This window comes from Hyla sarda, chromosome 4 (genome assembly GCF_029499605.1).
Source record: "Hyla sarda isolate aHylSar1 chromosome 4, aHylSar1.hap1, whole genome shotgun sequence".
Taxonomy (NCBI): domain Eukaryota; kingdom Metazoa; phylum Chordata; class Amphibia; order Anura; family Hylidae; genus Hyla; species Hyla sarda.
The window spans coordinates 179,763,880-179,786,809 of record NC_079192.1 but is presented as its reverse complement, the minus strand read 5'-3'; the positions used below and the strand labels follow the sequence as shown (position 1 = coordinate 179,786,809).

The 22,930-nt window shown below is 42.1% G+C and overlaps 1 protein-coding gene across 1 annotated transcript in view; it reads right to left on the bottom strand.

The window, feature by feature from the left end:
• The window catches only part of ETFA (electron transfer flavoprotein subunit alpha), a 47,057-nt gene that overhangs the window by 2,004 nt on the left and 22,123 nt on the right, over positions 1-22,930 (bottom strand). The window contains exons 7-11 of the mRNA XM_056572946.1: positions 21,970-22,071; positions 19,742-19,810; positions 17,600-17,682; positions 9,160-9,225; positions 1,970-2,050 (exon numbers count right to left, since the gene is read on the bottom strand). Of these exons, the coding sequence (XP_056428921.1) occupies positions 1,970-2,050; positions 9,160-9,225; positions 17,600-17,682; positions 19,742-19,810; positions 21,970-22,071 (401 nt within the window). The remainder of the gene's footprint in view (positions 1-1,969; positions 2,051-9,159; positions 9,226-17,599; positions 17,683-19,741; positions 19,811-21,969; positions 22,072-22,930) is intronic.

Sequence of the window (22,930 nt, the reverse complement as noted above, 5' to 3'; positions counted from 1 at the left end):
ATTGCCAGGTTTTTGCTCTCCTGCTGTGAGACCTTATAAAGACAGGGATGTGTCTTTCCAAATCATAGTTTATCAACAATTTACCACAGACGACTTCAGTCAAGGTGTAGAAGATAAATGGGAAGCCCCCAGAGCTAAATTTCAAGTGTCATAGCAGAGTCTGAATACTTATGTCCAGGCAAAATGTTAGTTTTCACTTTTTTAATAAATTGGCAATTTAGAGGCCCGGCCTTCTTTCTGGTCCCCGGGTTCATTATATCACACTGTCGCTTAGTCTATTACCGGCCAAAGTGGTACATTGCTGCAGCCATCGATAAGCTCAGTGCAGTGTGACATTACGGGTCCCAGAATGTGGAAGAAGACCGGGGCCAGCAGACAGGAGGCAGATATCAGCGCACCGAGGTAGCAGTGGGAGGCAACTTAAGGATTGTTATTTTTCTTTTTGCAGCCCAGGCAGAAAAGAAACATAAATAAATCACGGGTCTGATCATTTTCTGAATGCATTGGATAAACACATGTTTAAAGGCTTTAAAAAAATCATTTAACTAAGTCTCAATGTTCAAACACATGACACAGAAATGCCAACTGGCTCAACCTTTGCAAAACATGTAAATGTTAGTTATGTGAAGGAGTGTGGCCCTCAATGAAAAGCCTCTGATGAAAACAAATCTTCAATTATTTACAATATCTGTTTCTATCAGGTGGAATTAATGTGCTCCTACAAAATGGTAAAATAGTCTACACGTTGTACACTTTAAGTGACTGTGACTTGGATCTTGCCAGCAGGCGACAGTTCAGAAGCAGCATTAAGTACTGGCACTGCCATCTGCTTTCCTCTGTAGATCACAGAGAGGCTAATAAGGCAGGTAAGAGCTGAATGTCAACAAGGAAGACACTATTTATTGCTTACTGCACCCAGACTGGTTGTATAAACACTTGTCATCAAAGGTACATATGCTGTGACACTTATTATCGATCATCAAAAGGGAACGTGTCATCAGAAAGTGACCCAATGTTAATTTAGGTTATCTTTAAGAATTTTTAGTCATTCTATTTTAAAACAATCCTTACATTTTATTAGTCTCAATTTTGGCCTATAGGTCTAAAACAAAGCTGAGACTTCATGTTCTGTACAGATTCCTGTTCTTAACCAATATAAATACAAAAGCTGTAACTCACAGATCAGCACCCCCTTCCCGTAGAATGATCTCTGAAAATGTCACAGATTACCCAGTAATGTTTAAATTCATGAGAAACTAACAGGTCTTTTTTATTTTTGCCTATGTGTCCTGCTGTAAACCATATCTCTAAAATGCTCAGGCAAGATGGATGGCCCCTTAATTTACAAAAAACGTTATAAATAAATAAAGAACTAGAAATCAGAAGATCGATCAGAAAAAAAAAAAAGTTTAGTATTTGGCTAAAAAACATTCAGGCTAACGTTCTGTGTGTGTGTGTGTGTGTGTGTGTATGTGTATATATTTATTGTGTGTATGTGTGTGTGTGTGTGTAAGTGATAGCATACCGTAGTAATATGCTGCCATGTACTTTGGTTATATAACTAGGGTATGCTTTCACTTACCAATAGATTTGAGTCTGAAAGCCAATACCCCTACTGATGCACAGAATGAAGTAACAGCAGTGCCATGTTAACTGAACAGCACAACCCCCCCTTAACCAGCCATTTATAACTATGGAATTGGGGAACAGAGCTGCCAGGTGTAGATATTCTGTATGCATCAGTGTCAAGGAAATTACAATAAATATAAATGACCCCAGCTGGAGATGTTGAGCTGATATGGATAGATAGTAGCTTCGATTTTGACAGTGGAAAGTTTAAATATTACTCTAATTGAAACATATTTCCTCAGGACCTTTACACAAGCAAGACATCACTGTACATGGCAAAAGACGGCAAACAAGAAAATAAAATCTGTAAAAATAATAATACAACAGTCTGAAAAAATACCTTGAATAAATCTGCCACCAAGCCATAGTCTGAGACCTGGAATATCGGGGCCTCTGGATCTTTGTTTATGGCAACAATGGTCTGAAATCAGAAACACAAAGACATAATAGTGCAATGTAAAAAAAAAAAAAAAAGTCATCTAGAAAGTGGAGTGATTTCTCTTTTTTTGCTTCACTGCAAGGCAAAAGTGCTAACCACTGAGCCACCATCCTGCCCATGCAATAAAAAGAAATACTGCTGAAAAGAAGCAAATGACCCAGATTTATAGACCTGTCTGAAAACAAAACTGGTTTTACCCATAACAACCAATCACATCTCAGCTTTTATTTACCAGAGCTAATTAAGATATGAAAACTCAGCTGTGATTGGCTGTTATAGGAAAAAAAAAAAAAACTGTGATAAATCTGGGCCTGTGTTTCGCCAACTAAAGTTTATATACCTGAATTTCCTTAAAAGGGGGGGGGGGGGGGGGGGGGTGTTAATCCAGCAATGTGCCCGGCTGTGAGGAACATTAAAGGACAGCCCGCATGAAAGGTCACAATGCCGCTCAGCCAATAACAGGCTGAGGCAGGACACCACTGCAGCCAGTGATTGTCATCACACAGCTTGGACATATTTATTTTGAAAAAAAAAGGTTTTCCCCCCTTTAAAATTTGGCCTGGGGTTTTCAGAAGAACTGTCACCTTTACAGTGGAGATAGTAAATACAGATGCCAATCAATATCAGCTACAATACTATGCTAGAAAAAATGAAACAATGCTTTACTTGAGATTGTATTGTTAATAAAGTTTTCCCAAAACTTCTTCCATTGTAATAAAAGGTAAAAAACAATGCTCAATTACTTCGGTATCACCCACGAGAAAAGGGCTACAATGAAAAAACTTTCTGAAGCTTCTTACCGCAACATTAAATTGGCTTCCAATACACATGAACCACATGTCCTACACAACTACAATTCACTTTTCACAAGCCCATAAGATCAGAGCTCCATCCAACTTGTTTATACACACTGATAAGGCGTTCATATAGGCTAAGGGCCTCAGTTAACACAATATACAGGCATAACTCACTGCTCTTTAAGACATTTCACATTTTCATATATCCTTTGTTATTACAGAAATAGATCCATTAAAGGAGCCTGCCTGATTAACAGAATTCTACATCCACAGGTGCCCCATAACCTGGACAATACAAAGTCAGGGGAGGACCTCCTTAATCTTGCGCATTAGGAAGGTCTGCCCCTGAAACCTTGTAGTGTCCAGGTTATGGAGCACCTGTGGATGTGTAAATCATTGCTCTGCTAATCATTCAGGCTCCTCTGATGGATCTATTTCTGTAAAGGTGAAGGATAACTGAAATGCCTTAAAGGGGTTATCCACCATAAGGTCATTTTAGTACATACCTGCCAGGCTATCTGGGTATTTCCTGTTGGAGTTTGGTCTCCTAAACTACATATCTCATAGTTTCATGCTTGTAAGGGTGCGTTCACACTGCGGAAGGAACGCTGAATCTCCGCTCGCCGAATTCAGACAGCGGAGATTCAGCCTGTCAGCCGCCGTCGGCGGTAGGACCCTGCGGCACTGCGCCGTCACCATTGACAGTTATGCAGTGCTCACGGAATTCCGCACAAAGAATGAACATGTTCAGCAGCAATTTTCGCTGCTGAAATTGCTTAGTGTGAACAGGTCTTGCAGAAACCCATTCACACTGATGTAAAAGTTCACAGCACAATTGCGTAGTGTGAACGCACCCTAAGTGTGGGGTTACATTCCTCTCTCCCACACATCAGCCACCCCACCCATTGCAGCACAAAAAAGCTCAAAAGATCAGTGTTTTCTAATCAGGGTGCCTACAGCTGTTGCAAAATTATCTCTTGCTCCACCCATTGAAGCAGGACAGACTCCCTTTGCACAACTGACTAGTGATGTCAGGCCTCGACACACTGCAACCTGGGAAATCCCAAGACATTAGTAATTTTGTATGCTGTTAAAAAAGGAGATTTTTTTGTACTCACCGTAAAATCTCTCTTGTAGCCTTCATTGGGGGAGAGAGGATACTGACACAGGATACTGATCAGTATATGCTCTTGCCACTAGGAGGCACTGACACTAGGAAAAAAAGGTTGACTCCTCCCTGGCAGGATATGTCCGCCCACCTGCTATGAGGAACTCAGTTGTGTCACAAAGCAGTAGAAGAAGCAAACAAGGAGGAGAGATGTCTGAAGGACCCTAGAAGGAATCCCAGATAAAAAAAAACAGAAACTGGAAATGAGAATCCGGGCAAGACATGAAGATATGGGTGGATGCTGTGTCCCCCAATGAAGGCTATGAGAAAGATTTTACGGTGAGTACAAAAAAAAAAATCTCAGTCGCTTCATTGGGGGCACAAGATACTGATGGGACATTCAAAAGCAGTCCCTGGGGTAGGAATTAATAACCGCCAGAGAAGGGGACACAGTCCTGAGACTGAACCCCGTCCGTCTGCAAGGCTTGCTGGCAAGACCCTCGGCCAAGAGACAACCGGGCCCGGAAACAGAGCTTCTGGAGGATCCACCACCCACGTAGATGGCCCAGGAAGCCAAAAGGAAGAGACCGTCCGTAGCCGAGACTGGAGACCTATAGGCCGCAGAGAGACAGGAAATGTCGTCTCGGAGGCCCGAGAGGATTACCATCCTGGAAGTAAGTAGGAAACCAACACCAAAGCCGCTACAGAACCATACAGAGGACTAGCCCGGCTGATCAACACATGCAAAAGGGGAGCGACAAGGACCCCAGTCAGAGAAGCAGTCAATGGAAGAGAACATGGCAAGAGAACGCCAGGGAGATCAAAATACACTCAGAAGAAGGTGAGCACGAGGAAAGCAGAGACCAGAAACCCCCGGGAAAAAAAGAAACAGACAAAACCGTCCCGAGAGAACAGGACGGATTTGACAGACAACCCGGACCAACACACTGGTGGGTTCAGAATCCCTGTCTCAGGGTACACCGCGAGGACCCGGGAGGAAGAGCAGACTCAGAGTTTGATTCAGAGCCAGAACAGCGGCAAAAAGAGAAAACAGAGAACCACGTCCATGCATAAGGTCAAATTGTCTAGACTGGCATAATCAGACTGACCAGAAAGCTCTCCATCCCAGGGGTACAGGGACCCCGAAGGAGAAGAAGGGAAGTAGACCGGTCGGACAAGGACCTGAACGCTCTGAGAAGAGTATCCCAGAATACCGGAGTGAACGGAGATGGGAACTGAAAGTTCCCAAGTCTCCCAGAAGCCCCACACCCTTAGAATGTGAGCATGCCATCGCCAGAAAAGAATTCCAGAAGACGTGCTGCCATGTCAAGATAAGAATAGCATGGGTAAGAGAGACCACCCTACAAGGGGATCACTAAGAGATCTGGGCAGAAATGTCACACCTGCCTGAGACCACCACATTACTAAGGCCCCAAGGAAGGGAAAACTGTCCCAGACATGAAGGCATTCCACCGCCACCTAATACAGGAAGACTCCCCGCAAACACAAACGAAGAAGGGATGGACAAGGAGAAACAAGCCTTGGACCCGTCGGTCCAAACAGACCAGAAGAGGACTCCAAAACAACATTCCGTCAGCACAGGAACGGAGAGGGAGACAGAGGGAGCTAAAGCTGACAAAGGCAGGAACCATACAACAGATGGAGACCAGGCCGGCTATAGCCAAAACATACATGACTTAAAAACTTCCCCAGCAGGGGAGAGTGCCATGGTCACAGAAGCAGCCGGAGGTCGCCCAAAAAAAATGGGAAAAGTGCCAGACTGCAATAGTAGGCCGAGAACACAGAAACATAGCTGGCCCAACAACCCCCTGATTGCTCATAGCAGAACAGGGACCCAGAGAGAAACTCCACACATGAAGGGGGGGGGGGGGGGGGGTTGGGGGAAGAGAGAAATGTCTCTATATGGTCAGTTTCACAGTGGGGAGAGAAACAATAGGCAGTCATGGTAAACTCTGGCACAGTCCGTGCCAAGCCCTCAGATCGGTGCACTTCCTGCAGAAGAGGGAATATCAAGGTTACGCCAGGTCCCGTACGAGCATGCTAAACACCGCCCCACGGTAAAGGGTGCACATACGGGTGACAACAGTAACCCTAGGAACTCTGCGACAACATGGAGAAACCATCTGAGTCCTCGTAGGGATGTGGACCCGGGATACTCGTGGTGGCTACAGATGTGACTACGAATGCAAGAAAGGAGCGTACGATTCATAATAAAGCTGTAGGAGGTACATCCCCAAGGGGGACAAAACCTTTGGACCGTCCAAACAAAAACCAGAAGCCATAGCCACAGAGCAATCCTGACCCTTGTTGGAAGGCATGAGGGGCTGTTGAACACACTGTCGCCTTACAGGCCCCATTCCAAAACAGAAGTGCTCAGCTGCAGCAGAAGTGCAGAAATGAGACCACATGAAAGCCCAAGTATGCCCCATACGTGCAAAGATGGACACAGAGACGGATACCGCACAATGGTAGTGGGGAACCAGGACTACCGCTACGCAAGAGCAGGTGGCCGGCAGTAGTGAAAGCAGAGGGAGCATCTACCGGTGAGCCAGAACGATGCTGGGAGCAGACCAGTGTTATGCCACCTGTGAAAGGAGAACAATGACTGCAGCTGTTCTTGCGAAGATCTAACAAACCTGCAGAAAATGCTCCCAGCCTACCCCCTAAACAGTGCTACAGATAGTATGCCGTAGAAAACACCAGAACTGCAGGCACAGGTAACTGATGTAGGATGCACGTGGTGCAGGAAACCATGTAGACACAGTCTGGCTTCTGGAATAAGGGACAGCTCGGAAGGGCCCCTCAGTTTCTGCAAGAACTGCAGTGGCATCAGTTGGGGGACCCCATCGGTGTTCTGCCTTTATATGGAGGGACTGCTGCAGACATGGCATGGCCACTGACTGTAGGGGAAAAAAAGCAGTCAAGGGATGAATTCCCAGGATTTTTAAAGGGAACATACATCCTTGGTAAGGACCACAATTGGTCACATAAGTTCCCCCACCGCGAGAAAATTGAGGGATGGGACAAATAAAGTCCCAATGCTCATAAGCAGAGGGAAGCCCAAAACATCGACCCCTGTAGAAAAGAGGTGCAGTACTATCAGAAATGTGCTAATATTGAAGCGACCTCTCAAATCCTGTTGGAAGGGTCCCACAAATGCATGGCCCGTGGACAGGAATCGTAGATATAGTCAAAGTACCGAGAAGAGACTGCAGGGATGCAAATCATAAATTCACCACCAGAGGGAGTACTTTGCAGGAATAAAACCAAGAGTTGTAATACAATTTACAACCACCAGCGGGCGAATATACAAATATATATGTAGATTTTTTTTGTTTTTGTTTGTGTGATTGATTCCATAGCTGCCAGGCCAATGGAAAGGAGGAGGGTCCATGCTGGAGATAGTGTCAGCTGGACGACTCCTCCCCTATGCACTCCCCACTGCCGGAGAGTGCATCATGGGGCTGAGACCCCTTAGCGCACGTACGACTGCTGACTAGAAGGGGACCAGCAAGGGGGGGACAGAAAGGCGACCTCGGACCCGCTCTGCGGAAGAGGTGAGGGGGTGGAACTATGTGCCTAATCCCCCTCAGCCAAAATGCCCACCGGCTGGGAGGTGGAAAAGGAAGGAATGTCCACGGCTGCCAAAGCCCCGATTCCCCCTGGAACAAGATAGAGGCTGCTGGCTTGCAGCACAAGCTGCGGGGAAAGACAACATTAATGTCCTGTCTATGTATATAGGGCCTATGTATATCTGTTTACTAGCCGGTCTTGGACCGCTTTTTCTGGCTGATAGGTTATTTAATTCAGTGGTTTTAAAGGGGTACTCCGGTGAAAAACTTATATATATATATTTTTTTTTTAAATCAACTGGTGCCAGAAAGTTAAACAGATTTGTAAATTACTTCTATTAAAAAAATCTTAATCCTTCCTGTACTTATTAGCTACTGAATACTACAGAGGAAATTATTTTCTTTTTGAAACACAGAACTGTCTGCTGACATCACAAGCCCAGTGCTCTCTGCTGACATCTCTGTCCATTTTATGAACTGTCCAGAACAGCATATGTTTGCTATGGGGAATTCCTTTTACCCTGGACAGTACCTAAAATGGACAGAGATGTCAGCAGAGAGCTCTGTGTTTCAAATGGAAAATAATTTCCACTGTAGTATTAAGCAGCTAATAAGTACAGGGAGGATTAAGATTTTTTAATAGAAGTAATTTACAAATCTGTTTAACTTTCTGGCACCAGTTGATTTAAAAAAAAATAAAATAAGTTTTTCACCGGAGTACCCCTTTAAGCACCACAGGTCCTTATCCCTTGGTTTACATTGGATATATCCCTTTATGTTGGTGGTAAGTACAAATGTATTGCAGCATAGTATAACCTGTAAAAAGTGTAACAAATAAAATAAAAAGTTCTTCAATAAAAGTATGAAGTGTAAAAAAAGAAAAATGTAATAAAATGCCCCTTTCCCAATAAAAGCCCTGTATTATCAAAAAAAGAAAAGATCAAAAACATAAATCATATACATAATAGGTATTGCCACGTCCGTAATTACGGTTACCATAAAACTATGATGTAAATTAACCTGCACGGTAAACGCCGTAAAAATAAATAAAAAAAAAAGGTGCAAAATTCACTAATTTTGGTACAAATAGCGGAATAAAAAATAAAAAAAAAGATCAAAAAGCTAGCACGTATCGCAAAAATGATACCAATAAAAAGTACAAGCAACAAGTGAGCAGCCATGCACTTCTCTAGACTCATTCTAGTGATCAGTGGGGGTATGAAAACTCAGACCTAAACCAATCAAAACGTGTGGCCTCAAAAATTTTTACAAATGACAGGGACACTTAGTGGTTGCTGCACAGAGCTGATTTCTTTTGTCCTGTTGTGTGTGGTATTGCAGCTCAGTTCCATTAAAATGAATGGAACCAAGTTGTAGTACCAGACACAACCTGAGGAGGTGTGGTTAGGTTTTTGGAAGCAAGCAGCTCCATGTTTCGATTCCAGGATAACCCCTTTACACATATTTTGGGATGATCTGGTAAAATAGTGGTGAAGAGTATAGGCTTAAAATAAACTCTACGAATTTGTCTGCAAATCTCGGTAATTGTACAATAGGACTACATGTTATTATCAATCACAAATTCACATTTACCTTACTGTCCTTCATTCCTGCCAAGTGTTGGATGGCTCCAGAGATCCCAACAGCAATATACAATTCCTGCAAATACAAAGAACCAAATGAGTACTAATGGCAACTACACATAGGACACATCACAGAACCCATCAGTCAAACCCAGGAAATAAAAATCAGAACTGGCCCATCTAATCTGTCTTTATATTAGGATAGATATACATGTATCCCAGATATGTTCAAAACACTTAGCAAGGATTTACCAGCCACACCTATTCATTTACCTCAGATCGTGCCTCCTTGTTGCTCATATCATTATAAAATCATTTATACAAGGAGGGAACATTATTATGTTTCTCCTAAACTAAAAGAACTCCTACTCCTATTTCTCTTTCCATTTTAATAACAGTGTTACCATTAATAAGTATTCCTCAGGCCATTTTTCTTCTGTTGGCCGGTATCATCTACTTTCAATAGATAAATCTCAAGAAGTACAGTGATAAGTAAGATGTATCAGTGCGAGAAAAAATAGAGTGATTTTCCCACAACAACCAATCACAGCTCAGGTTTCACTTTACCAGAGCTCATTAGCTGAGCTGTGATTGGTTGCTGTGCAAAAATCTAGAGGATAGGGGATAAGTGTTTGTACCGCTGCAGATGTCCTTTAAAGTATCCCTGTCATACAAAAAAAATAAATAAATAAATAAAGTCACAGAGTTCAGCAAAATGAGCAAGGAAAAGTGCATGCTTGAGTGCTTCACTCCCCAGCTCATGGCTTCTCAGGATGGTTCATTAGAAGGCTATGTTCACATTGCAGAAGGTCTGTCTGGAAAATTTCTGGGTGGACATTCTGCCGACAGCGGGTGCTGGCAGAACATGCTGACACTAGGACTGCTTGGAAATGAGCCATCTCCATAGATGGCAATGCATTTCCTAGCGGAATTCGCAGAAAGAAAAAGACATCTCTATTCTTTCTGCGGGTGCCAGAATCGGCGGTGGAGATTCCACCATGTAAACAATGCAACAGAATCCCATTAAAATCAATGGGACTCTGCTGCAGAGGAATGTCCGTGTAGAAGTCTACAGAATTCTGCCCAGACATTCCTATAGCCCTAAAAGTCTATAGGACTGTCCAGAGAAGATAGTGATCTCAATCTAAGAGCCAGGTAGTAAACGACACTACCGTGTGCTTCTCCCCATTCATTCTGCTGATCAGTAGGGGGCTCAGTGCAACCAATCAAAACTCTGTTTCTGTCATTAAAAAAAACTTGACATTAAATAAAAAGAGCATTTCTGGGGAGTGTAGTAGCAAACCAAGAGGAAAAAAAAAATGCAAAAATTTTACATCTGACCTTGTCGCACTGCTTTCCTAAATTCCCACCTTAGGATAAGTTCAAAGAGATTTTACTGCATTTTATGTTCAATGGAATTCCGCTGTCCCAGACAGACAGCTCAATTTCAGTGGACTTATATTCTTACATTCCGCAAAAATAGTCCAATCTTATAATTTTGCAGAATTGTGGATGGAATCCAGTTGAACGCAATGGGGCTTGAATTTCTGCAGAATTCTGTGTTTAGAGAACAGAATTCCGCCGCAATTCCAGCAATGTGTGTGAAATTGTGGAAATTCAGTAGTGTGAACACAATCTTAAAGGGGTTATCCACCATAAGGTGATTTTAGTACGTACCTGGCAGGCAGTATGGATATGCTTAGGAAGGATCAGCGCTTGTCTTGGGGCTAAATGGCTATGATGTGAGATTACCATAACACTGTGGCTAGCTGTTTGTGAACTTGTATTTCCTGTTTGACTTATGTTTTTTTGACTACAAATCCCACAATGCCATTTTCCTCCCTCCCACACATCAGCCACCCCACCCATTGAAACATAAATGAGCTGCATCCATTCAAAAGACCTGTGGTTTTCAATCAGGGTGCCTACAGCTGTTGCATTAGTTGCAGATTGATCCCTCCACCCATTGAAGCAGACAGGCTCCCTGTCATCAGCTGACTAGTGAGTCAGGTCTCGGCCGCATTGCAAGCTGGGACAAATCCGAGACAACAGTCATTTTGTATGCTGGTAAAAAAAAATAGTGGGGTGAAAATCACAGAAGAATTGTGAGAAAACCGTCACACACAGGTACAGACACTATATTATGAACTACACTAACTTTACAGCCCCTGTAGCATAATGAAATAAAAAAAAATCCTGGAATACCCCTTTAATTTATTAAGAGGAATAAAAAAAACAAAAAAAAAAACACAGTAGATCTTGAAAGGATTTTATCACATCTAACAATTGTTACTAACAAAGTGAAAACTATTGTAACTACCGTAATATCACACCTTACATCAACATCCCCAAGGTAACCGATATTCCTCTGCTTTTTAGTTAGGGTTTGGGGAATAAAGCCTCAATTCAGGCCACAATAAAGTCTACATAAGTTATATAAACTGGCGCTAACAAGAAGCGAGGACCACTTCAGAGCATAAAAGTTTAAGTAGGTGAGAGGAGGCGGCTGGATATAGGGTGGGAGTGATTCCTACTTTCTTATTAAGCCCCTTAAAAAGCTCTGGGCTGACAGCCTCTTTCATCCTGAATTATCCAGCTCAGCCTTTAACTGCAAGAGAACAACGTTCGCAAATTGATTCGCAAGTCCTTTGGGGCAGCCAGAAAAAACATTAAATTGCTGTAAAATATTAATATGTCAGTGCATTTGGCTGAAAGCAGTTGATGTTCTGCTCCCTGGGGGTTAAACATAAAAGCAATTTGGCCAGCGTGTTCTGGATCCCCCTTTAATCCATCTCATTAACTCCTGTATTCACAGAACAGTCTGAGTTCACCTCCACTTAAAGGAAACTGCGCTGTGATGCACCAGAGGCAGCGGCGTGTACAGCATCACTCAAGTGCTTGATTCTTACAGCACCATCTTAATGGGGAGAACAGACATTCTTATTTCCCCCTCAACAAATCATTGTAAATAAGTGCGTGTTTGAGAAAATATACACACAATATCCAAGCTAACATATTTCTATTGTTTTTCTTACATTTTACTAAATTTTAAAGAATAAAAACGTGCACTTTAAAAAAAAAAGTACTTTGTACCATTTTGCAGAAGATTAGACTATTTGTTCACAAAAAAAACAAAAAAAAAACATTTTTGGCACTGGGTATTTTTATTTTCCTTCCCAACACAAATTAGCCCTCTCACCCCTCCAGCGAATGGAGGTCCAACTGATGGTCTTAACCTCTTAAGGACCCAGCCATTTTACACCTTAGGACCCGGCCATTTTTTGAACATCTGACCACTGTCACTTTAAACATTAATAACTCTGGAATGCTTTTAGTTATTCTGATTCCGAGATTGTTTTTTCGTGACATATTCTACTTTAACATAGTGGTAAAAAAAAAATTGTAACTTGCATCCTTTCTTGGTGAAAAATTAGAAAATTTTAGGAAAAATTAGAAAATTTTGCATTTTTCTAACTTTGAAGCTCTCTGTTTGTAAGGAAAATGGATATTCAAAATATATATATTTTTTTTTCACATATACAATATGTCTACTTTATGTTGGCATCATAAAATTGACAAGTTTTTACTTTTGGAAGACACCAGAGGGCTTCAAAGTTCAGCAGCAATTTTCCAATTTTTCACAAAATTTCCAAACTCCCTATTTTTCAGGGACCAGTTCAGGTTTGAAGTGGATTTGAAGGGTCTTCAACTTAGAAATACCCCATAAATGACCCCATTATAAAAACTGCACCCCCCAAAGTATACAAAATGATATTCGGTCAGCCTTTTAACCCTTTAGGGGTTTCACAGGAATAGCAGGAAAGTGAAGGAGAAAATTCACAATCTTCATTTTTTACACTCGCATGTTCTTGTAGACTCAATTTTTGAATTTTTATGAGGGGTAAAAGGAAAAAATGTATACTTATATTTGTAGCCCAATTTCTCTCGAGTAAGCACATACCTCATATGTCTATGTAAAGTGTTCGGTGGGCGCAGTAGAGGGCTCAGAATCGAAGGAGCGACAAGGGGATTTTGGAGAGTACATTATTCTGAAATGGTTTTTGGGGGGCATGTTGCATTTAGGAAGCCCCTATGGTGCCAGAACAGCAAAAAAAAAAAACACATGCCATACCATTTTGGAAACAAGACCCCTTGAGGAACGTAACAAGGATTTAAGTGAGCCTTAATACCCCACATGTGTTTCACGAATTTTGCATATGTAAAAAATAAAATTTCACTAAAATGTGTGTTTCCCCCCAAATTTCACATTTTTGCAAGGGTTAATAGCAGAAAATACCCCCAAAATTTGTAACCCCATCTCTTCTGAGTATGGTGGTACCCCATAAGTTGACCTGAAGTGCACTTCAGGCGAACTACAATGCTCAGAAGAGAAGGAGTCATATTTGGCTTTTTGAGAGCAAATTTTGCTCGGGGGCATGTCGCATTTAGGAAGCCCCTATGGTGCCAGAACAGCAAAAAATACCCACATGGCATACCATTTTGGAATCTAGACCCCTTGAGGAACGTAACAAGGAATTAAGTGAGCCTTAATACCCCACAGGGGTTTCACGACTTTTACGTAAAAAAAAAAAAAAAATTTCATTAAAATGGGTGTTTCCCCCCCCAAATTTCACATTTTTGCAAGGGTTAATAGCAAAAAATACCCCCCAAAATTTGAAATCCCATCTCTTCTGAGTATGGAGGTACCCCATAAGTTGACCTGAAGTGCACTACGAGCGAACTACAATGCTCAGAAGAGAAGGAGTCATATTTGGCTTTTTGAGAGCAAATTTTGCTCGGGGGGGGGGATGTCGCATTTAGGAAGCCCCTATGGTGCCAGGACAGCAAAATAACCCCCACATGGCATACCATTTTGGAAACTAGACCCCTTGAGGAACGTAACAAGGCATAAAATGAGCATTTACCCCCCACTGGTGTCTGTCAGATCTTTGGAACAGTGGTCTGTACAACATTTTTAATTTACACAGCCCACTGTTCCAAAGATCTGTCAGACACCAGTGGGGTGTAAATTCTCACTGCACCCCTCATTACATTCCGTGAGGGGTGTAGTTTTCAAAATGGGGTCACATGTGGGGTTTTGTTTTTTTTGCGTTTGTCAAAACCGCTGTAACAATCAGCCACCCCTGTGCAAATCACCTCAAATGTACATGGTGCACTCTCCCTTCTGGGTCTTGTTGTGCGCCCCCAGAGCACTTTACGCCTACATATGGGGTATCTCCGTACTCGGGAGAAATTGCATTACAAATTTTGGGGGGCTTTTTTCCCTTTTACCTCTTGTCAAAATGAAAAGTATAGGGCAACACCAGCATGTTAGTGTAAAAAATTTATTTTTTTACACTAACATGCTGGTGTAGACCCCAACTTCACATTTTCATAAGGGGTGAAAGGAGAAAAAGCCCCCCAAAATTTGTTAGGCAATTTCTCCCGAGTACGGCGATACCCCATATGTGGGCCTAAACTGTTGCCTTGAAATACGACAGGGCTCCAAAGTGAGAGCGCCATGCGCATTTGAGGACTAAATTAGGGATTTGCATAGGGGTGGACATAGGGGTATTCTATGCCAGTGATTCCCAAACAGGGTGCCTCCAGCTGTTGCAAAACTCCCAGCATGCTTGGACAGTCAACGGCTGTCCAGCAATACTGGGAGTTGTTGTTTTGCAACAGCTGGAGGCTCCATTTTGAAAACAGTGGCGTACCAGACGTTTTTCATTTTTATTGGGGAGGGGAGGGGGGCTGTGTAGGGGTATGTGTATATGTAGTGTTTTTTACTTTTTATTTTATTTTGTGTTAGTGTAGTGTAGTGTTTTTAGGGTACAGTCACATGGGCGGGGGGTTACAGCGAGTTTGAGCTGCCGTGCAAAATTTGCTGCATCGCAAACTTGCAGCCTGATACTCACTGTAAGCCCCCTGCCCATGTGAATGTACCCTGTACATTCACAAGGGGGGGACCTCCAGCTGTTGCAAAACTACAACTCCCAGCATGCACAGTCTATCAGTGCATGCTGGTAGTTATAGTTTTGCAACAGCTGGAGGCACACGGGTTGGGAAACACTGAGTTAGGAAACAGACAATGTTTCCCAACCAGTGTGCCTCCAGCTGTTGCAAAACCACAACTCCCAAACATTCTCAAGCATGCTGGGAGTAGTAGTTGGCAACATCTTTAGAGCCAGATGTTGCCGAACTACAACTCCCAGCATGCTTGGAGTTGTAGTTTTGCAACATCTGGGGGACTACAGTTTGCAGACCACTAATACAGTGGTTCCCAATCTGTGCCCTTCCAGATGTTGCAAAACTACAACTCCCAGTATGCCAAAACTGTCCAGGCATGCTGGGAGTTGTAGTTCTGCAACATCTGAAGGGCCAGATGTTACAGAACTACAACTCCCAGCATGCCTGGACAGTAAGGGCATGCTGAGGATGATTAGTTTTGCAACATCTGGAAGGACACAGTGGTCTCCAAACTGTGGACCTCCAGATGTTGCAAAACTGCAACTCCCAGCAAAAAAAAAAAGTTTTCCACGGTAGTACCCCTTTAAGTGCGCAGAGAAACTGTGCCCGACTCACAAATCATCAGTAATTGAAGAAAGACACACAACCTGGTTTGGGAGAGGTAGGCAGGACAAAAAAAAATCTAAAAAAATATTCTTGCTAAATAAAGTTGGATGTATAAATAAAAGTGATTTACAAATCTGTTTAACTTTCTGGCACCAGTTGATATAATTGAGAGATTATTAACTGCATATTATGGTTCTATTTTTTGCAGATTTAGGTTTTATTTAAAAATGAAAAAAACGGGGGAGTGTTATGAATTTTTAATGAGGGGCATTTTTTTGTTTTGCTCCCTGAAGTGACAAACCAGGGAATGGAAAGAAAGCCCCTTCTGGGCAGCACTTTTGGTGATAACAACTGAATTTCCATCTTGTTAAATCCACAGTAAAACCCAACAGAGGGCAATGTAACGCATTTGGAACTCTACCTGCATTCTTAGTTGTAGCTCCGTCCTTCCTTTGAAGTCTCTACACGCAAATCAGAGGGGTCAATCCCACCCCTAAATGCAGGTCTTACATGTACTTACAATATTCTATAAACATTACACTTGCCAAATACAAAATGCTAAACATAATTCATATATGTGTTATGTCTGCTCAGGTCTTTCTTACCCCTGAGGAAGCTGTGAAAAGACAGCAATATGCATGAGGTTACAAAACAAGGGGCAATCACATTAGCAGGCATATATCTGTTTGGTAATCTCTATGTCAGTGGTCTTCAACCTGCAGACCTCCAGATGTTGCAAAACTACAACTCCCAGCATGCCCGGACAGCCAACGGCTGTCCGGGCATGCTGGGAGTTGTAGTTTTGCAACATCTGGAGGTCTGCAGGTTGGAGACCACTGCTCTATATGATATGACAATGTTATATGCTTTGTCTCTGTAGTGCTGTTTTAGTACCTTATTAAAAATGAGATTTTGGAATGGATTGTATATACTGACCTGATGGATTTTTTTTAACATTATATTTATTGTTTGGATGCCACGTTATAGTTCATTAACCTTGCACTTATCTTATTATAAGGTGTGTCCTTGGTGGGATTCAGCTTTTGTTCCTTGAACCCCTTGATGTATTGTCATCATGGTTTGGCGTAAAGTTGAAGCACTCCGTTCATACATATTTTTCTAGTAGTGCCCATATTTTTGCTAACACAGCATTTAAAAGGGGTACTACCGTGCTGACAACTTATCCCCTATCTAAAGGATAGGGGATAAGTTGCCTGATCGTGCGGGGTCCCGCTGCCGGGGACCCCCGCGATCTCACAAGCAGCACCCTGCTCTCATCAGACCCGGAGCGAACATCCGCTCCGGGTCTGATGACTGCCAATCACGGGGCCAGAGAATCGTGACAACACGGCTCCGTCCCCATGTGACATCACACTCCGCCCCCTCAATGTAAGTCTATGACAGGGGGCAAAACAACTGTCTGCCATAGACTTGCATTGATGGGGCGGAGCGTGACATCACACAGGGGCGGAGCTGTGACGTCACGATCACCGGCCCCGTCATCAGGCCCGGAGCGGATGTTCGCTCCGGGGCCTGATGAGAGCGGGGTGCTGCGTGTGAGATCGCGGGGACCCCGCGCGATCAGGCAACATATCCCCTATCCTTTAGATAGGGGATAAGTTGTCAGCACGGTAGTACCCCTTAAATAGGGCATAAACCTGAGCGCAGTCTAGGTTCTAACAAGCATATGGGAATTAAAACTAACAGCACTGAAAGCTAGCAAACAGGAAGAGAGGGATCAGGTACACATGGTGAATGTATTATTGGAGCAGTACGACAGGGATCATGACACCTGAGGTCTTTCCTAATGAATGCTCTGTGAGTTATAGAACAAATGTGCATGCAGTATGTATACATTATTGTGACGCACTTACAGGTGCAACAATTTTTCCAGTCTGTCCAACCTGCATGTCGTTGGGCACAAAACCAGCATCTACAGCTGCCCGAGAGGCGCCCACTGTACAAGACAAAAAAGTTTTAATAAATACTCCTGAAGATAAATTGTATATATAGATTATTAATGAAATAACATGCACAAACAGTGAAATAGAGTAGGAGAATAACCGTTACTGGACAAAATAGGAAGAAAGAGACTTTAAAGGGCTTTTCCTCACAATAAACATTTATTGTACATTGATTAGATATGCCGTTAATATCGGATCTTTGTCTACTTCCTGATGTATTGGCTCATAAAGAAATGAATCTGCCTACAAAGACATGGATTGATAATTTAGCAAAATATAGCAGAAATGGCTGAGCTCAAAGTATGAGCTACTACAGAGCAGTCAGGAAGTTTTCAGACCCTTTGACTTTTTTCACTCATAATGGCAAAATTTTATTTCTATATATTTATTTTTTTAACAAGTCTTAGCTAATTCATTGAAAAGGAAAAACTAAAATATTGCATTGACACAAGTATTTAGACCCTTTACTCAGTACTTAGTTGAAGCACCTTTGGCAGAGTTACAGCCGGCAGTCTTCTTGGGTATGAGGCCACAATTGTACACCTAGATTTGGGGATTTCCTGTCATTCTCAGCCGATCCTCTCAAGCTCTGTCAGGCTGAATGGGGACTATAGATAGACAGGCATTTTCAGGTCTCCCCAGAGATGTTTGGCTGGAATAAGGGAGAACTCCAGCGAACAATGTTATTTTTCATATATGCCCAGCCGGTCAGAATAAAAAACTTTTACTTAACTTCTGATGCTCCTTCAGTGCCACTGGAATCTTCTGTTCTCTGCTGTGGTCTTTCTCCAGCTTTTGGTAACAGACATGTTACACTGTGGCTCAGCTAATCCCTGGCTCCAATGATGTCCCGCTTTGGCCGGTAATAGGCTGAGTGGCAGTGTGATGTAATGGGCCTAGACACCAGAAGAAAGGCCAAGCACGTTACAACACTGCAGCTCAGTATATCATGGGCTGAGGTGGAAATCGCTGCAGCCAGCAATAAGCTGACCACAGCAGGAAGAAAACCGCTCCGGAAGACAGGATAGGGGATAAGTAGCTGATTGCGTGGGGGCGACCCCTCCATTCATTTCTATGGGAGCACCGGGGATGCCCGAGTGCTGTACTTGGTTGTCTTCAGCACTCCCATACAAATAAATGGAGTCCGTGCCTTCTGCAGCACATGCTCCTCACCGAGAGCTGGTCCATGTTCTGGCGATCGAAGGGGGGAGGGAGTGTTCGCAGAGGTCATACCCTTATCCCCTATCCTATGGAGTTCTCCTTTAATGCCCTGCATTCTCTAATAAGCCCTGCATTCTTTAAAAACGGTGTTGCTGTTGTATAGAGTTTAGGGTATGTCACTCTACTGCAACATAATCTAACAAACCAATCTTTCAGATAATGACCGTTTCATGTTTATTAATTAAAGTTTAATATGCACTGTCACTCTAAACAGTCTTGTAAGTGGACTCTTTGGATTACTGTCCTAGACACTAAACCCCACCAAAGAAACCTGTAATGTTGTCCTGTGGTATCGGGCACCACCAGATCATTTACATGGGACCTTCATGGATCAGACTTGTATTTCCAGAACATCCCAAAGAAGCTTGTAGAATATTGTTGCCATGAAGGAAAGTACTCGATTTTCAACAATGTTTAGGTAGGGGATATGATCCAAGGTTTCCTAACAGAACGCTGCCCAGATAATCGTACAGGCTCAGCCAGCATGTCTTCTTACTAAACACCCTGGTGCCATCTCCTCTGCACCCTAACTGTACACATGTGCACCATTGCTCCTATTGTAGATTTTAGCACTGGACAGGTGAAGAAATGACAGTCCACTTATTGCCTATTATATCCCCCCTCTTAACAAATGTCTTCATGATGACAAAATCAATGTTATTGGTATGTCAGTGGGTTTAAAATAGCTGAGAAGTAATTGGTAGCTATGGACAAAATTAGACAGTTTTGGTTTTAAGTAGACTGAAATCTAGATCATTATGAATGCAGATAGATAGGACAGACAGAGGGGGAGATATAGTCTATACATATAATTAATTATTCAGAACCTACCTGCAGCATGAAGCTGATCTGCCAGATCATAGAGCAATTTAAAGTTCTCTCCATTCTTCAGTCCTCGACCTTGGTTTGAACAGAAACGCACAGATTTCAAGAAACATTACAAAAACAAAATGTGCTAGGAAAACATAAGTTTATTATTTCCATGTACTCCAATACATACAGCAACATATTATAGATGTAAAGAAAATAAAAATAAATATATCTTATTTCTGGATTAAAGGATATTTTTTTCCATTTAACCTCATAAGGACACAGCTGATTTTATTTTAGCGTTTTCATTTTTTCATCCTCGTCTTCTAATATCCATAAATCTTTTATACAGTATTTCCATTCACAGACCCATATTAGGGCTTGTTTTTTATGTGTGACCAGTTGCACTTTATAATGACATTACTCATTACAAAGTGTAACTGTAAAATGTATGGTAAACCCAAAATATTTTTTATGTAAGGAAATTTAAACGAAAATCATAGTTTAGCAAATTTAAGGGGTTTCGTTTTCACGCTGTACACTTTACGGAAAAAAATGAATTTTTTTTATTCTCTGGGTCAATACGATTAAAATGATACCCATGGTTACATACATTTCTATTATTGTACTGCTTTTAAAAAATCTCATATTTTTTTTTTTTTTTACAAAATCAGTACGTTTAAAATTGCGCTATTTTGACCACCTCTAACTTTCTTATTTTTTCGTATTCAGGGATGTGTGAGGGCTCATTTTTTGTGCCATGATCTGCACTTTGTTTTATTACTATGTATGCTTACATGTGACTTTTTTGTTCGCTTTTTATAAAAATTTTTTGCAGTTTGATGTGACAAAAAAGCAGAAATATAATATAATATATATATATATATATATATATATATATATATATATATATATATATATATATATATATATATACATATATACACACACATACATATATATATATATTTTTTTTTATGTTTAAGCCATTCGCCGTAGGGGGATCATTAATATATATATTTTTTTTTTTAGTTCGGACATTTACACATGCGATGATATCAAATATGTTCATTATTTCTTTTTCTTATTTTTTTACGCTTCTGTGTATTAATATGGGGAAAAGGGGTATTTAAAACTTTATTAGGGGAGAGGCTTTTTCACATTTTATTTATTTATTTAATTTTTTTTACATTTACTTTAAACTTTTAGATTGCTAATACTGTTCAGTGCTATGCATAGGGCATAGCACTGATCAGTACTATTGGCAATCTTCTGCTCTGGTCTGCTGCAAGGCAGATCAGTGCAGAAAACCCTGGTAGATGAACGGAGGCAAGTGAGGAGACCTCTGTCCACAATCTTGGCTGATCTGATCCCCGCGGCAGTGCGGGCGATTAGATCAGCCATTTTAAGTGCCGCACTGCCGCAGATGCCATGATCTGTATTGATCACGGCATCTGAGGGGTTAAAGGCAGACATCAGCGCGATCGCTGACGTCTGCCATTACCGGTACGTCTGTGGCTGCTGACAGCCACCGGGACCCGCCGGGAAGGAAGTGAGCGCAGCTCCTGCGCTCGCATCACATATGCACAGTAAATGTGCGGCGCTGTGCGCTAAGTGACACTATGCAGCGCCGTACATTTATGCCGCATATCCTTAAGGGGTTAAGTTACGGTGATGGATTAAAGTTACAAACTGGAACTTCAATACTTTACAGTTACTGGTTCTCTGGTTTTAACCACAGTCCACAAAAAAAAAACTAAGTGTGTTGCCTTAGTTCATAAGCCTTACTTAACAGGGGCCAAGAAAAAAAATTTAAATTATGGGGGAAATCTATTAAAAAGGTGTGAGTCTGACAGAGCGGCAAAAAAACAAACAACTTACAGGCGTAATTCTAAGGCTTGCAGGTTTAAAGGGGTAATCCACTGCCCCAGCGTACAGAACATTGCTGGGTGCGGGGGTTGTGCAGTCATGGCCACGCTCCTCGTGATGTCCCGCCACACCCCCTAAATGGAAGTCTATGTGAGGGGGCCTGACGGATGTCACGCCCCCTCCCATAGAATTGCATTGAGGGAGCGTGACGTGACATTACGCAGGGCGTGGCCGTGACAGCACGACCTCCGCAGCACGCACCCAGCATTCGGAACTAAATGTTCCAGACAATGGGGCAGTGGAGTACCCCTTTAACTTAGGGCCAACATATGAAACACTAGGCTTAGTAAATCCACTCCCTATATGTTCTGTAAACTTACCTCCGGAGATGACAACCTTTGCACTGGTCAGTTCTGGACGGTCACTTTTGGTCAAGCTCTGCTGTAACCACTCAGATTTGCCAACTGGTGCAGGAGGAGTTACTATAACATGGAAAATATCATTTCAGACTTCTGATTTGTGATCAAATCATTTACAAAGGTTGTTATATGCTATTGTCACTCTGATAGGACCAAACCATGTGTGCATTATTTACCAATAAAATGTCACATTAATATCACAGGTACAAAAGAGTAAAGTGGTCAAATAAAAAGGCAAATAAAGTTTATATTTATAAAAAGAAAGTATATACAGTTTTCCTATACTTTCTGAATCTTCACAGACAGATCTGTGCTTGCGGTCATTCAACTGGAATTTTTATTTTACTTCTGGTGAATAAAAATCCCAGTTATGTAATTGATAAACTGGTGCACCTTACAAAAAACTACAGCTTTGATAACGGTACTTGTCCAAGACAGGTTTTTTATACAATGGTAGTAAACAATAAAGACTCAAACATATGACTGCAAGCAAAGATCTTGAAATTACACAGCATATGCTGGAAAATTGCATAAATTATACAATGACCTATCCCCTGCTCATGCTTATATATATTTGCTCTCCTCCCTCTGTACACTGTGATACAACTCATTGAAAATGTTACCCCAACCACCCTGAACACTGGTCCTCTGTGTACATGCTCTTCCCACCACCTACTGACATGTTTCTTTCAGAGGAAGGAGGGAAATAACTTACTCCTGTCCTGTCTTTCAGACTCCTGTCTGAATCAGAGAGGAGTGGGTTTCAGAGCAGCCTGCAGTGATTGCATGAAGAGACCCAGCACTGTACAGCAGACTCAGGGAGGGAGTGAATGCATGGTGAGGGAGGGCGGGCTCAGTGCTTGGCTCGGACACATCCCTACTGAACACTGGATGTCACAATGAGTAAGTAGCAGAACAGAGG